Below are 17,613 nucleotides of genomic sequence, written 5' to 3'. Positions count from 1 at the left end.
GCAACCTTCTCCTCAAAAAATACTGCGAAGTCATCAGCAGTGAGGGAGCACTGAGATGGTGGGGGAGGTGTGCTGAGGAGAGAGGAGAAAATCGAGAACAGTTGACGAGGGTTAGAGATGGAATTCTGGATTTTTGTTAGGTAGTTATTTATTTTGGCAGTGGTGATAGCGGAGGAGAATGCCGCCAGGAGAGACTGGTAGGAAGACAGGTCTGATGGGTCTTTCGATTTCCTCCACTTCCTCTCAGCTGCACGTAGGCTGGGCCTGGAGGAACGTAGAAGGTCGGAAACCCATGGACTGGGAGGGGAGGATCGAGCAGGCCTGGAGACAAGAGGGCAGAGAGAGTCAAGGGCTGAGGAGAGAGAGGAAAGCAGGGCGGAAGATGCGGAATTGGTGGGTAGTTTGGAGAAGGATTCCAGAGGAGGGAGAGAAGCGGTGATTCTGGGGGCAAGTGAGGAGGGTGATAGAGAGCGGATGTTACAGCGGACAGAAACAGTGGGGGTGAGAGAAGGGGATGGAGGCAGGGGAGCTCGGGGGATGGAGAAGGAAATGAAGTGGTGATCAGACATGTGTTAAAGGGTAACAGTGGGGTTAGAATTAGGAGCAGTTCAAGATCAGGTCTAGAAGGTTTCCAGCCTTCTGAGTTGGGGGAGAGTGTTGCAGGGAGAGGTCAAAGGAGTGAAGTAGTGGTAAGAAGGCAGCAGACTGGGAGGCTTCCAGGTGGATGTTGAAATCTCCCAGGAGGATAAGTGGGGTGCCATCCTCAGGGAACGATCTGAGTAGAGTGTCAAGCTCATCAAGGAAACTTCCCAGGGGACCTGGAGGACGATAAACAACGACAATATAAAGTCTAACGGGGTGAGAAATTGAGACAGTGTGGCATTCAAAGGTGGATAGGGGTAGGTCAGTGAGGGAAAACGCAGAGAATTTCCAGGAGGGGGAGATCAGCAAGCCAGTGCCACCTCCATGGCCAGATGGCTGGGGGGTGTGTGAGAAGGAGGAGGATGAGAGGGCAGCGGGGGTGGCGGTGTTCTCTGGTGTAATCCAGGTCTCAGTGAAGGCAAGGAACTGTAGGGACAGGAGGGAGGCATAACCAGTAATGAAGTCAGCCTTCCGTGTGGCAGATTGGCAGTTCCATAGCCCCCCTGCAACTGTGAAGTTGTCACAGGGGGTCAGTGAGGGGTAGCAGAGGTTGATGGGGTTCCGTTGCCGTGGAGGGCCACGTCGCTGGAAGCGCATTTTGTAGGGGAGAGAGACTGTAATGGGGTACTGACACACCATACCATGCCACGCTAGCATTGCTCTGAGCACACCTATATAAACTGCTAATTACCAATGCAATCTAGCGATCTAATAATTTCCCTAACAATTGCAGTGTCCAAAGTATCTAACTGATTCTGATCACCTAATCAGAATAACAGTAGCGAGCGAAACTGCCAGCGGCTGGTGGAAAACGCACTAGATTTGCTAACTAATAACAAAATGCAACACTCCTGGTCTAACTAACACGGCAATCTGACTAACAAATCTACCACAGCTGATAAACTCACAAGGTTTCCTTAATACCTAATGCTCACACGCAAAAAACAGATACAATACTTAAGCTCTCTGGACGGTCTTCAACAACTACATGCGCCTAGTGGAAAAAATGCACTTCTATGTTCAATATAGTTCAATATTGCAAATGTAGTGGAGACATTACACATTCAATTCCAAATCAAAGCATTAGCAAATTTGATCAAGTCTGCATTATTATTTTATAGGAAGCGAAGAAAAAGAATATTATTCTATTAAAAAAATGGCAGTGTCAACATTTTTCTCTTCAAACTCTCTTCAAACTGTATAAACTGAAGACAGTTTTCAAGATTTAACTTCACTTTAAATTACTGAACTAATATTCAGTTATTGATAACTGATTGAGCTGGCCACTCCATTATCTCAATCCTTTTTGTCTGGAACCAAGATGTTGCTTGCTTACCAAGATGTCTTGTTGAAACACCCATTTCAGGGGCATTTCCTCTTCGGCATACGGCAACATAATCTCTTCAAGTATTTTGATGTATTCAAACTGATACATGATCCCTGGTATACGAACCCAACACTGGGTTCGTATACCATACCATGATTTTTGCGCCACCATGCTTTACTGTCTTCACAGTGTACTGTGGCTTGAATTTAGTACCCGGGGCCGTCTGACATACAGTCAACGACCACTAGACCCGAAAAAAATTTTTTTACTCTCATCAGTCCACAGAATGTTACGCCATTTCTCTTTGGGCCAATCAATGTGTTCCTTGGGAAATTTTAAACGATTCTGCACATGCCGTTTTTTCAACAATGGTGCTTTATGGGGGCTTCTTGCTGATATTATTAGTGACACCAGTTTTTTCACAGAATGAATGAATTCTCTAATTAAACTCCACACTGCTATTATTTTGAACATACCCCTTTCAATGAATGAGTCAATTACTCAGAACAAGCAGCGTGCATGTCATGACAGTTGGGTCTGTTATTTTTCTATTACACTACTACATCTACAAGTAAAGTATTTGCCATGCATATCACTCCTACTAATAACAGTGGTTCATCAGATTACTGATGTTGTACTGCTATTTTCTTGAACACAACTGTATGCGGGATGCAACTGACAGTAGCCAAGAACATAAAACTGTTACAGAACACGGTGTTCAGATCGGACACATTGGGATTCTGGGATTAGCCTATGGAGCTGGTCTAACTGCTCTAACCAGCTGTTTCAAAACCTAGCTCAAGGTGTTTTTTTTTTTTTTTGCAGGGTCTTGATATTTGTTTGCGAAGCTGGACAGGGATATAAGGAAGAGATGTTCACAAGTCATCAAATGCAAGTCCAAGTCAAGACTCAAGTCTCTGAGCTCGAGTCTGAGTCAAGTCTCAGAATGGTGCTGCCTAAACAACAGTATGGCTATAGAAATTCATCATGATTCCTATGCTAATTGAAGCTATAGAAACCAGAAGTGTAGAAGACATATTTTGATTATGAAATCAAGTGTGTGACAACTGAAGAAGCATAAAAACGGGCACATAAAAACATAGTGGCTATTTCATTTCTTTATTCATATATCAATGACCTACCACGCCTGGGGCAATGTGGTATTCTCAAGACGGCTGGAGAAAAAGGCTTGCCAAAACCTCAGGTCTGGTGTGGTAGGTAATTGATATATCAAGAAATAAAATAAAATAAATAACCATTCTATTTTTTAAGAACCGTATGTGAGTCATGTGACTCATAATGTAAGCATGTAAGCTGAACTTGTCTTGCACCCTCAAATTTTCAGTAACTCTTTCTTTCCTGAATGCGTACCAGCAGTGAACATAGTTATAATTAAGAAGAAGAAACAAGAATTTCTTCATCTATACATTAATTTTTTCAGGCTTAGAGCCAACAGGGATCAACACATTTCCTGAATCTGGGGGTGCAGATGTACACCCTCACCAATTAAATGATTAGATGATTCCCAGGATTCACAGGCTACTGGAAATGCTCTAAAATGCGCGAGTGCATTTTTTGCTATTATTTCAGTTTTTTAAAGAGACATAACTCGGAAAATAATTACAATTCAAGGAAAAAACATATAAAAGTCATAAAAAACTTATTCCTGTTTAGAGTTAATTGGAGCCATACATGAGGATTATTAAGATGGAAACATCTTAATTATCAATCCTCACAACTCTACACATACTGCGTAGGGGCATATCCCCTATAGGGCCCACCACCAATATCCCAATACATAACAGACTCGACTGGTAAGGCCATGACAAAAGGAGGGAGACCACACAGGGAAATTAGATTAAAAAGAGATTTATTTAATTAAGCAAAATGAACAAAAAGACAAGACAAATGTGGGGGGTGAAAGTCAATATTGTCAGTAGTGTAATGACTGAATGTGTGAAAAGTATGGTAAAGGGTAACATAGTCCATCCAATTGCTTGTATTTTCCATTAAGAAGTTCAGTCTAACCTGAGCTTCAAGATCCGATTATTAATCAATTAAATTTACTTAACCAAGTTGAGACCATTAATCAGTCTAATCAGATGTTTTCTGCCTCCTCAGTTTTTAACTCAGCTTTCAACTGACGTGCTCCAACATGCTCCATCATGCTCCTTCCGACTGTACACAAGGGTAGAAATCTATAAAGGAATTTATAGATCAAACTATGTGAAACGCCAAAAAGAAAAGTGCAATATTTGGATACTTCTACTAATTTTTGCATAAAGTCCTCAATTTCACAAGATACTTGCACATGGACATTTCTATTAGAAATTGTATAGATTATGCATAGAGCTCTGTCCCAAAAACCCAATGCAAAGAAGGGTGTATCAGCAGCCTCCCCAGGTCAGTCGAGCCACATGGTCGGTTTTCTGCTTGGTGGATTTGACGAACCCCAGGAATTCCAGCTCAGATACAGCACGAATAAAACAAGCACTGAAAAGTAGGTTAAGGTGTAGCAGCTGGTATTATGTGCATTTTCACTTGCAGATGCATCTTTACTCTGAACTCTAGCCAACTTTTAGCCTGCGTGCAGTTGGGCTGCAAGAAAAAGGATACTGTCTAATTTCATCAACGTTTTCCTTTTCACTGGGGTCAGGGTCCTCTCCCTCCGCAGCTATGACCACAGTGGAGTAAGCCTTGAAAGACAGATACAGAATGCATAAGATACAGTCACATTCCAAATCAGTTTCTGGATTCTGAAGGCAGGTGAAGGAGTCCTTTCTTTCCAGCTTTATCCCCCATATTGTTCTTCCCTACAAGGTTCCTACACAACTTGCCCATGCCACCTATTTATTAATTTGTATTCATTTATTAAGTTTTTTGAGGTCAAACTCTCTCAAATTCAAGGACCCATGAAAGTAGTATTTTTGAATATATCAATAAAGGATGATAAAAATGGCTTCAATATCCAAAGGAATTAAAGCTTCCCAAGGAAAAGCTAAGCAACAATAAAAAATTGGGATTTTCGACCCAAACACATCAGGTAAATTTAGTAAATAATTTCATCAGGTTTCAGAAGGAGATTCCAAATTTACACATGATATGTCACGTTACAGCACGGATCAAATCTTGGACCACTTTTCTTTTTTCCCCAGTTAATTAACTGAACAATTAGTGCTATTGATTGGCCAAATTGTACATTTGACTCTCAAGTAAAGGGTTGATGTAAAATCAGCAGTTCTCAGCACTCAAGGACCACAATTTGATGATCCCTGCTATATACACACTAACTGAGCACTTATGTATTACTTATTTTTGAGACTTTTTTTGAGACTACTGCTGTAGCTATCCACTTTAGAGTTATGATGCGTTGTGTGGTCAGAGATGCTATTCTCCTCTCAGCTTTGAGTTTCTGAGATACTCAAACCACCCTGTCTGCCACCAACAATCATGCCACTGTCAAAGTCACTTCGATCACATTTTCACCCCATTCTGATGGTTGATGTGAACATTCACTGAAGCTCCTGACCCATATCTACATGATTGTATGCATTGCACTGCTGGCACACAATTGGCTGATTAGATAATTGAATGAATAAGTAGGTGTAATAAAGCAAAAATGTTCCTAATAAAGTGGTCGGCAAGTGTGTAGTGGCAAGTATGTGAACCCTTTAGAATTTCCTGGTTTTCTGCATTAATTGGTCATAAAATGTGACCTGATCTTCATTCAAGTCACAAGTATAGACAAACACAATGTACTGAAGCTAATAACACACAATTATAATCTGTCATGTCTTTATTGAACATACCCATTAAACATTCACAGTGCGGGTGGAAAAAGTAAGCAAACCATTCCATTACATTACAAGGCATTTAGCAGACGCTCTTATCCAGAGCGATGTACAACGAAGTGCTGATCAAATACAAGTACAGGTTTGAAGAGGACCTGAGAGGACAGTAAGGTTCCGAGGCCTAGTGTGATTTACTAGTGTGTTAAACCCTTGGATTTTCAATCCCTATGTGGCGTTAAACCCTTGGATTTAACTGGCTGAACCTCCTTTGGCAGCAATAACCTCAAGCAAGTGCTTAAGAGTAGCTGTGGATCAGACCTGCATAATGTTCAGGAGGAATTTTGAACCATTCAACCTTACAGAACCACATAATCTCAGCTATATTCTGAGGATGTCTGGTGTAAACAGCATCTCTATTGGGTTAAGGTCTGGGCTCTGACTGGGCCATTCCAAAAGCTGTGTTTTCTTTTTTTGAACCAACCCATTCTGAAGTATATTTACTTAGATGTTTAGGGTCATTGTCCTGCTGCATCACCCAGCTTGTACTGAGTTTAAGCTGGAGGACAGCCATCCTCACATTATCCTCACATTATCCAGTAGAATACAAAATGTTGATAATAATGTTTCTGTTCTTGTCCTGCTCGAATTGAGTGCTGCTTTCGATATAGACGACAACATTTGAATTCACCGCCTCGAGAAGTGGGTCTGGTAGCGTGCTAAAATGGTTCCATACCTATGTAACGGAAAGAAAGTTTTTTCATGCAACGTGGTGACAATGTCTCTGAGCCAATAGACGCAAACTGTGGCACAGCACAGGGGAGCATTCTAGGACCACTTTTATTCTCCTTGTACATGCTTCCTTTAGGCAAGATTATCCAGCATCACAATGTGAAATTCCATTGTTATGCTGATGATACATAGCTGTATGTCTCCATTGAGCCAGATGACCGAAATGCCATGAGCGTTCTTGTAGCCGACATAAATAAATCGATAGAAAAAAACTTCTTGAAATTAAATGAAGAAAAGACAGAGGTACTCCTCGTGGGCCCCAAGTCAAAAAGAGACAAGCTGCAAGCAAAGATTGGAAGCCTGGCTAAACAGACAATTTAAAATCCCACATAGACAAGTTGACCAGGACTGCCTGGTCAACAAAAAAGGGAACAAATTACACCCATGCTTGCAGCTCTGCACTGACTTCCAGTTTCTTTTAGAGTTGATTTTAAAGTCTTATTACTTCTATATAAAGCTTTAAATGGCCTAGCACCTTTTTATATTAAAGATCACCTATCACCTTATGTACCAACTCGAGCACTTAGATCATCCACAGCGGACTTACTTAATGTACCTGTGGTTAAACATAAAAAAAAAGTGGTGAGAGTGCTTTCTGCTATTATGCACCAAAACTCCGGAACACTCTCCCATAAAACATTAGTATAGCAGACAATTTTTAAAAAGCAGCTCAAAACTTTCCTTTTTAATTTGGCTTTTAATACATTTTTATTTTTACCTACTACTTATTGACTCTTTCATACAATTTTTTTTTACTATACTCTTTTATTTGTTTTACTTATTTTACTTATTACTTATTGACTCTTTTATAGTATTTTATTTGGGTTTTCATTTCAATACACATTGTTCTTTTTCTATTTTATGCTCCCTGTTTTTATGTTTTAATTTAAATTCTTTCTATTTTTATTATCCTTGTTTCTGTTTTAAACCTTTATAACTGATTATGATTGCTGTGTTTTTCCTCTGTTTTTGCCTTGATGTTTGTATTTTTCCTGTTAAGCACTTTGAGCTGCAGTCTGCATGAAAGATGCTATACAAATAAAGCTATTATAATTATTAATATTATAATAATAAACTTGGTTATTCATTTTCCCCTTGATAATGGCAAACTGTACAGGCAGCAAAGCAGCCACAAAGCATGATGCTCCCTCCACCATACTTCACCGTTGGGATGATGATTTCATGTTGGTATGTGGTGCCCTTAATATGCCATATATAGTGCTGCATGTTCTTCTAAACAATTCACTCTATATTCAATATTTAGTGTATGGTAGGCTCATGAACAGAGATGTTAACTAGATCCAATGATTCCTTCAAGCCTTTAGCAGTTACTCTAGGGTTCTTTTTACCTCATTGTGCCTTCTGCATTGAGTCAGCTTGGCTGGGTGCCCACTTCTAGGGAGAGTAGCCAGAATACTAAATTGTCACCATTTATGGACAATTTGTCTAACTGTGGACTGATAAATATCAAAATTCTTTGAGATTACTTTGTAACCCTTTTCAGCTTTATGCAAATCAACAATTATTGCTCGTAGGTCTTCTGAGATCTGAGCATGGTTCATATCTCATTAGGCCATTATCCTAGGGGTTCACAAACCTTTTCCAACCTATACTGTGAATGTTTGATTGATGTATTGAATATGGAAAAGAACAATACAATAATATCTGAGTTAATAGTTAAAACAGATTGTGTTTGTTCATTATTGTAACTTAAATGAAAATCAGACCATTGATGTCAGAGAGGACATAGCAGGGACATAGAAAAACTCAGTCTTGCCAAGGTTAAGCTACAGGTGGTGGGAGGTCATCCACGCAGAGATATCAGCCAAGCAGGCAGAGATCTGTGTGGTGACCTGGGTGTTGGGAGATAAGGAAAGAAAAGAGTTGAGTGTCATCAGCATACGATTGGTAAGAAAAGCCATGGGAAGAGAAAACAGAACCAAGAGCTATGGTGTATAGAGAAGAGGAGAGGACCAAGAACTCCAGTTCATGGGTCAGACTGAGCCCCTCCAAGTCACCTGGTAGGAACAACCAGAGAGGTCTCTGGATCTTGTGACACCCATTCCCTATCATCGATGAGAGGAGAATCTAATGGTTGACCGTATCAAAGGCAGCCAACATGTTGAGGAAGAGTGGAGTGCGTCAAGTGACCAGGGGTAGGGAGGTCTCAGCGGAGTCGCCTCTCTTGAAGCCAGACTGGTTGGGATCCTGAAGATTGTTCTGGAGCATATAAGCTGACAGTTGAGAACAGAAAACAACAGAGTTTTAGATAGGGAAGGAAGAAGGGAGATCAAGAGCAGGTTTGGTAGCGAGGGGACACAGAGAGTCAAAGGAAGAAGAAAGATACAAGAAGGTACTAACAGCATCATCTGGAGACAGCTGCGAGAAACACTCCACAGATGGTAGGGAAGAGAGGATTACAGAGGAGAGGGTGGAGGTAGACAGGTAGTGTAGGTTGTGCCTGACAGGTGACAGTGGGTGGGATAGATGAGTGTTCGAGGAGAGTGGGAGAGAAAAAGAGAAGGAGGAATGGTCAGATATATGGAGGTTGGTTGTCATGCAGCACCTTGTGAAAACCAGGTCAAGAAGGTTGCCTGCCTTGTCGGAGGGATGAGAATGTGTGAGGGTGAGGTCAAAGGAGGACACGAGGGAGAGGAAGGTGGACTGAATGGACTCCCGAGTTCAGGGTGAAGTCACCCAGGAGGGTCAGGGGAGTGCCATCGTCTGGTCAGGAGCTAAGCAGGATGTCCATCTCATCCAAGAAGCTCCCCAGAGGACCTGGAGTGCTATAGACAACAATACTCCTCTCCATGAGGATGAGATTAGGAGACATGTGCCACCTCCTCTGCCAGTGAGTAAGGGTGTGTCGGAAAAAGGCAGAGGAAAGAGCAGCTAGGGTGTCTGTGTTCTCTGGTGAGAACCACGTTTCTGTCAGAGCAAGGAAGTCGAGGTTGAGATGAGAGGCATAGGCAGATATTAAGTCTTCTTTCTGGATAGCCGACTGGCAGTTCCAGAGGCCACCAGCCACATAGAGATCAGCACCAGTGGCGCAACAGGCTAAGATGGAGCAGACTTGCGGTTGCACTTCGTTGCAGTTGCACACGAGGACCGGGGTTCGATACCTGGTCCTGCCGAAAGCCAAGTTTGGCCGGCTCTCATGGAATGTCATAATTGGCTCGCTGCCCCAGGGGAGGGACTTGGCAGGGTTAGTAGGGATCGCCGCATACAGGGCCCCGGAGCGCCTTGGAGTAACGGTCTAATTGAGACGAGACTGCTTGGAGAAGGCGTGTCGCTCTCAGGGTTGCAAGATCCTACTGACCGGCGAGGGACGGGGCCATAAGGCGGTGGTGTATCCCTAGCTGGCACTAATTGGATTTGATATTTACATTTACATTTTAGTCATTTGGCAGACGCTTTTAATCCAAAGCGACTTACAAGTGCATCGGGCTTAATTGGCTACCAAATTGGGAGAGAAAGGGAAAAATTGGAAAAAATAACTTAATTAAAAAAAGAAAATAAAAAAACTGCTCAGTTGGAAAAACACTGGGAAAAACAGCTTGGGTGGAAAGCTCACCAGCAATATCTGTTGGTTAAAACGTGAACGCACTATAGAAAAACAGCAGGTCTGAGATCAGTATGAGTGGAGTGACGTTCAACACAAGACTCTTCCAACTAATGGAAACTCACTGTGTTCCGAACAGAACACAGGGAAGCGGTCGCTTCCACCAGATGTTAATCTTAGACACTAAAACACTTTGATTGATGTGAAGTGGACCAATAATTATAGAGAAAACAATAAATAATTGCACAACATCCCTGTGTTAGGAAGACCTTGTTCGCTCACCATGGTCCGAACACTGCAGTACAAGCCTGCCTGGTTCATAGTCTCTCATTAGCAACAGCTTCCCAACCACAATATCACAGTGGAGCACTATTACCATGCCACTGAATGTTGAAATGGATCATGTATGTGACTTGTACATGGTGCATGTTGGTGTATGCTGGTGTATGGTGCATGGTGAGCCAGCTTGGTGTTCAGAAGACTGAGTTTACGCTATCACAAGCTAATGTTATCTAGCTGGACACCATTTCTTATTTAGTAAGCTAACTAACCTTGTTACAAACTGCGTTATCACCTCATCTTGTCAGTAAGTACATTTATTTTTATATTAACTTAAAGGGACAATAGGTAAGATTTTTGTGTTAAAACATTGTTACAAGACCATTGTAAATCCCTTCCTATCGTTGAAAAAGGCTCACTGACTCACCCTCTGCCTGTCTTTATAGTCCTTAAATTACGCTTTCAAAATATACAGTTGACGGGCCGTCACTCTGTGCCAAAACATTGCACAGCGATACAATAATTCAAGCTCATTGGTTGAAAAATGGTTCTAATTGCCACAGCCAAGGGCGTGGGGGCTAATTTGGATTGTGTGTAGCTGCCCAAATTACACCCCAGACAAGCTTTCACTAAAATTCTGGATACTATTGCTTTATTTCCAAGCGAAGACTACATATCTAGTTCTAAAACAATACCAGTTCCCTATCGGTAGCAATAAGCAAATTAGCCATAGTACGAACATAGGAGCGAGCGTTACACGCGTTGTGTCTCAGGTGGATATTTGTAAATTCGGCAAGCTTACTAATAGCTAATTTGCTTGTTGCTACCGATTATGAACAGGTATCGTTTTGTGTTGTGCAGCACACTAAAGTCAACATTTCATAAAGTTACCTGTTCGGCAAACATTTTCTTACTAGAACACTACAGGCTAGGTTGAGTTGGTCAACTTTCCAAAACAGTGCATGTTGTGGTTTGAGGGTGTTTGTTGCTGAAATTCCTCTCTTGACCGTTAGGAGTCCAACATTATCTATTGTACCTTTAAGCAGTGAGTAGGTAAGTTTAAACGTAGCATATGAACGTAACATTGTAACGTTACATGACTTATTAGTCACCATTGAAAAATAATGACTTCACTTGTTTATTAATAACGTTAGATTGATGACATTGATGTGCATGACAACATGGTAATTTAGCTAACTTCACTAGCTTGCAAAACAGTCAGTAAACACAGATACTTCCTTTGTGACATTTAGGGATAATATCAAGGAGAGAAGGTAGACAAAAACCAAAAAATCTTAGACAGTTTTTACTGGAGGTGATTGCGATGAGGAAGAGAATGTCCTTTCCTTCATGAGCACAGATCTAAAAAGAGGCGATTAATGTTACAGTATAACAGGAGATATGGTAGCAATACTACTTGCTTTCAACTACCCAGTCTTTTTTTGACTCCAGTACTCATGAAGAGATGACACAATTATCAGCAAATGGAACGCCGATGTTTCCCTTAAAGTGATCAGTTTGGATGTCTTGGTTGACCTAGCCCCATAGCCAATCCTGACTTGAATGTGCAAAAACGGATTATTTTTAATTTTTTAATTTTGTTGTTGAAACGTACCAAAGGGGCATATTTTCAAATCTCCAGTCAGCTTTTAGCACTGACTTAATGTAGGGCCCTATGGAATCTGTGTTTTTAAAATTCTCAATTCTGTGATTCCGTCCGTGATTCTGTTTTTTTAACATGTTTTAAGTCGTTGACTTATATGTGCACTTGTAAGTTAAGCTTATAAGAACACAAGTATGCAATTTGACACAGCCCAAATTTGTTAGATACGGTGGTGAACCCCCTACCTCCAGCCAGTCGTAGAGGTTGATGAGCCGACCGCACTCCAGGTGCAGCTTGTATACAATGCAGATATCTGGGGCAGCACTGGAGATGGCACCGGTCTCGTTCCTGAGGGCCTCATTCTGTGCATAAAAACCAATACAACCAATTAGTGCTACGCGTTCACAGGAGGTAGAGGACAGTTAGTGGTAAGCATTTTCACCCATATTAAAATTTAATTTAGTTTATACATGGATTAAGTAACGTTCATTTGAACTAATTTTAAAAGATGAAAATGGCAACGTAAGTTAAACAGTATCTACTGTCAACATCACTAACATTAGCAACAGAATGCTAGCTAACATTAGCGAACGTCAACATTAATTTTAACACAATTAACTGACCATTTGAAAATTAACTGATTTCAGAGCACTCCATGACGTTGAAACCAGAACGCTCTGAAGTCAGAGCAGATTTTCAGAGTTGATTTAAAAACCCACAAAGAATGGTGTGAAGACAAAAAACATCCAGTGAGCAGTAGTTCTTATTAGTGAGAAAAATTGCTAAATTGGATCGTTAATGAGAGAGGTAAGAGAAGAATGGCCAGACTGCCTCAAGTTGACAATAAGGCAACAGAAACACAAATAACCAACGTTACAACAGTGGCATGCAGAAGAGTGTATCTGAACACAAAACAGGCAAAAACAGCAAAGTGAGGCTACAGTGGGCACAGGTTCACCAAAACTGGACTGTTGAACATTGGAGAAACTATATTCAATTTCTGCAGTGTCGTGCAGATGGTTTGGTCAGAATTTGATGCAAACAAGAATCATCCTCCCATGTGTCAATGGTTCAGGCTGACGGTGATGATGTAATGTGGAGAATGTGTTCTTGGCACACATTAGGTCCCTTAATACAAATTCAGCACTGTTTAGATACTGTTGGGGAAGTGAAGTTTAAGGTGAAATATGGTCAATTTCCAAATCCAGTTATTTTAACACCCTTGTGTAAATGTTTGGCACTCTGAATACCAAACACAAGCACGTCAGCTGTTAAAGCCCTTCACTTATCCAACATGTAAAATAAAAGTATTTGATTTTATCAAGTATTTTTTGATTATCAAATATATAAATTGGGGCGACATGGCTCAGGCAGTAAGAGCAGTCGTCTGGCAGTCGGAGGGTTGCCGGTTCGATCCCCCGCCCGGGCTGTGTCGAAGTATCCCTGAGCAAGACACCTAACCTCCAAATGCTCCTGACGAGCTGGTCGGGGCCTTGCATGGCAGCCAATAGCCATCGGTGTGTGAGTGTGTGTATGAATGGGTGAATGGAGAAGCATCACTTGTACAGCGCTTTGGATAAAGGCGGTATATAAATGCCTGCCATTTACCATTTACATGTGCCATAAGTTAAATGACCAAATTCTTTGATAGGCAGAGCAGCCTGTTGGATCAAGAGGTACTCGTAACAAGCTGATTAAGATTAAGAAATGCACTAAACTAGGGGCGGCCTGTAGCATAGAGGTTAAGGTAAATGACTGGGACATGCAAGGTCGGTGGTTCTAATCCCGGTATAGCCACAATAAGATCCGCACTGCTGTTGGGCAAGGCCCTTAACCCTGCATTTCTCCAGGGAAGGATTGTCTCTTGCTTAGTCTAATCAACTCGCTCTGGATAAGAGCGTCTGCCAAATGGCAATAATTTAATAATGTAAAGCTACCATAAACTATGACGTGACATAGACCAGTAAGACACAAAATAAATAAATGAAAGTAAATTAGAACCACAGCTTGTTTCCTCCCAAAATTAGTCCCAAGGATGCCAAAGTCAATGCTCAAAAACCCCAAAAAACTGCCAAATATTCCAAAATGACCAGAGATGAAATGTTGAATGCCAGACTTTCCAACTTCCAAAAACTAAAGAAAGACCCAATTTTATCTAGGTGAAGCAGGGGCGGGACATCCCCAGGCCCATGCATATTGATTAATGATCCGAGAAGTATCTTTATTTATATATTGCTTACAACACATCCCTTTTTAAGGTTTTATGGAAATTAACCCTTTCCTAGTGAGCATTATGGCGATATTGGGGCAACATGGCTCAGGTAGTCGAGAGCAGTCGTCTGGCAGTCAGAGGGTTGCCGGTTCGATCCCCCGCCTGGGCAGTGTCGAAGTGTCCCTGAGCAAGACCCCCCCCCAAATGCTCCTGACGAGCTGGTCGGGGCCTTGCTTGGCAGCCAATTGCCGTCGGTGTGTGAGTGTGTGTATGAATGGGTGAATGGAGAAGCATCACTTGTACAGCGCTTTGGATAAAGGCGCTATATAAATGCCTGCCATTTACCATTTATATTGAATATCAAGGACTACTTTCGGACTAGTAGACCATCTTGTGCGTGCACACACACTCAAAGACCCCGATTGACTGACCCCCTTTTTATTCTTTTTCTTATCTGCCGACCACTGTGAGGCGGCCCTTTCAAGTGGCCGCCAAATGATTAATGAGGAATTTGTAGTTCCCTGACAATTCCACAGCTTCCCTGACTATTATTGCTGACCATCTGCATCCATTTATGGCCACTGACTGTCTACCATCTTCCACTGTCTTCAGATAGATATTTCCAGCAGGATAATGTGCCGCGTCACAAAGCACACGCCATCTCAAGCTGGTTCCACGTAATGTTGGTGGAACCAGCTTGAGATGGCATGTGCTTTGTGCTTTGCATGTGCTTTGGAGTGTACTCCAATGACCTCCACAGTCACCAGATCTCAATCCAATACAGCATCTTTGGGATGTGTTGAAATGGGAGATTCGCAGTATGAAAGTTTCACTGACAAATCTGCAGCAACTGCGTGAAGCAATCATGTCACAACATGGACCAGAAGGAATGTTTCCAGCACCTTGTCGAATCCATGCCACAAAGAATCCAGGGGCAAAGAGAGGTCCTACCCAGGACTAGAAAGGTGTACCTAATAACATGCAGAGTTGGGGAGGAACGGAATACATACCTAACAGCATTTATCATTGATTTAATAGAGATATGTCCCAGGCAGTTGATAACAATAAAGAAAAAAAAAACTGATTTAATGTTACATGTTTAATACACAAAAACATGTAACCGTAATCTGTTGCAGTTAAACAAAACAGCAGTAATCAGAATACGGTTACTTTGGAAAAATATGATGATTACTTGCAGATTTGTTAAGAGAAAAAAATCTGCATTATTAAGTGATAACCTGTCATACGGCTATTCATAAGACAATTTATTCTTTCTTGGTGATGTGTTTTGGAAGTAATTCCATGGGGACACAGCTAACATTAGCTTACAGACATAAACAAGTAATAGCCACAAAATAAATAAATGAAAGAAAATGCCAAACCACAGCTTGTTTCCTCGTAAAATTAGTCCCAGGGATGCCAAAGTCAATGCTCAAAAACCCTCCGGAACAGCCAAATATTCCAAAATAACCAGGGATGAAACCATTTCATTTCAAATCCAATGCGCTGGAGTACAGAGCCAAAAGAACAGAAATTGTACCAGTCCAAATACAGGCATACCTCGATTTACGAAGGGGTTATGTTTCTGAGAAACTGTACATAAACCAAAATTTCGTAAACTGAACAGCATTTATCATTGATTTAATAGAGATATGTTCCAGTTGATAACAATCAAGAAAAAAATTATAACAGATTTAATGTTCGGTTTATAAATGAAGTCTACCTCTCTTCCATGCTTAAATGCAATCTCCATTTTCATATTGAGGTGACTTTCGCTTTTTGGCTGGAGTAACTGTTAAATTGAGTAAATCCTGGAGCTTCGCTCTCCATTTCAGTTTAAACTGAATGTGCTAATGCAAATTAGGCTACTGTAGATGGTAAAGTGAAAACGTTTAATTCCAGTAAAAACATTTCAAGCACTAGAGGGCAGCACTGAGTTGGGTCAGTAGCAATGTCTGCTGACTTTTCCTAGCAAAAACTTTTTTCTCCATGTAAAATTGCGTTATAGTGAACATTCGTTAGACAGAAAAATGTCCCTAAAATTTGTAAGTAGAAAGTTTGTAAATCGAGGTTTACCTGTACTTATAGAGTACATTCATTAAGTAGCTGAAGTTTCTCTAAATGTAGTGCTGATTACATACTCGATGGTTTTGCTGAGGGTGCTCAAAACTGTTGAGTCCTCAAAATATGTACCTTCTACTAAACATACTGCAGACTATCTGACATATCCTCCATGCCATTTTCCAACAGTGCGGCGGGAGTGACGTCCGCCCTTGTAATAAATAGCCCCCGCCACTTCCTCCCTGAGCTATTGGATTGTGACTGGACCCAAAGCAGTGGAACCTAAAAGGTTTGGTTTACTTCCTGAAAAATCTGCTCACAAATACAGCCAACTTCATTACACTAAAATCAGCAATTTGACCATTTTAAACATTTGCATACCACAGTACCTGAAGGTAGCAGTAAGGGTGAGTGAGGGCCATCTGGAGGGAGGTTCGTGGTGTGGCGTTGAGGTGGTGCCGCAGGGTTCCGGAGGAGGTACAGTAACAAACCTCATACAGGGGCTGGGATTCAGGTCTGGTCAGATGCATCCTGAGGAAAGCAGGATGCATCAAATGGCAGCAGTTTTTAGACACAATCTAACATTGGTGGTAAACACAAGGTTCAACAATAATGTTTACCAGCTTGTGAGCGGCAAGTGAACCAGGTGTTGAACAAGAAGAACTGCTCAGCCATTTTCCCATTTGGGTAAAATTGACAATCAGTTTTTATTTTTTATTTTATTTCATTTTTTATAAAAACCTGTTTGCCACTGATAAGCTAGCATAGAAGCTATGTTATGTGTACAGAAAAAAAGGATACAAAGGGAGGGTCATGTTGATTCCTTCAACCACTGGCCATTTATAGAATTGTAACATTAGTGCAGTCGACTTGATCTTGCATTGTGCTAGTTTACACTGCACTCTTAAGCATGAGGCGACACTAATAAAACATAGCAAACTAGCACGCAGCACACACAACATTATTCCTTTTCATTTAACTTTATCACAAAGTTTGCATCTGTCACCCCAAGATTCTTGGCCATATGGGAAGAGGTTACTACAAAGTCCTCAACACAGTGAGAGATCGATTGTTGGAGAGGACTTTGCAGGGAAGTAGAGAAGCTCAGTCTAGGCAAGGTTAAGCTTCAGGTGGTGAGAAGTCATCCACGCAGAGATATCAGCCAAGCAGGCAGAGATCTGTGTGGTGACCTGGGAATTGGGGGGGAAGGAAATAAAGAATTGGGTGTCATAAGCGTAAGAATGGTAAGAAAAGCCATGGGAAGAGATAAGAGAACCAAGAGAATGGTGTATAGAGAGAAGAGGAGAGGACCAAGAACTGAGCCCTGCGGGACTCCCGTTTGTAGGG

General features: G+C 41.4%; 1 protein-coding gene across 9 annotated transcripts in view; it reads right to left on the bottom strand.

Moving 5' to 3' along the window:
- Window positions 1–3,822: 3,822 nt before the first annotated feature.
- Window positions 3,823–17,613, bottom strand: part of orc3 (origin recognition complex, subunit 3) — a 90,111-nt gene continuing 76,320 nt past the window's right edge. For all 9 annotated transcript variants that reach the window (XM_061235281.1, XM_061235297.1, XM_061235306.1 and 6 more), the window contains 4 exons: window positions 16,656–16,797; window positions 12,239–12,355; window positions 4,586–4,665; window positions 3,823–4,462 (listed from right to left, as the gene is read on the bottom strand). In XM_061235281.1, coding sequence (XP_061091265.1) covers window positions 4,357–4,462; window positions 4,586–4,665; window positions 12,239–12,355; window positions 16,656–16,797 — 445 coding nt within the window. In that variant the 3' untranslated portion in view covers window positions 3,823–4,356. The remainder of the gene's footprint in view (window positions 4,463–4,585; window positions 4,666–12,238; window positions 12,356–16,655; window positions 16,798–17,613) is intronic.

This window comes from Conger conger, chromosome 1, assembly GCF_963514075.1.
Source record: "Conger conger chromosome 1, fConCon1.1, whole genome shotgun sequence".
In the NCBI taxonomy this organism is placed as follows: domain Eukaryota; kingdom Metazoa; phylum Chordata; class Actinopteri; order Anguilliformes; family Congridae; genus Conger; species Conger conger.
This window is presented reverse-complemented; position numbering and strand designations above follow the sequence as displayed.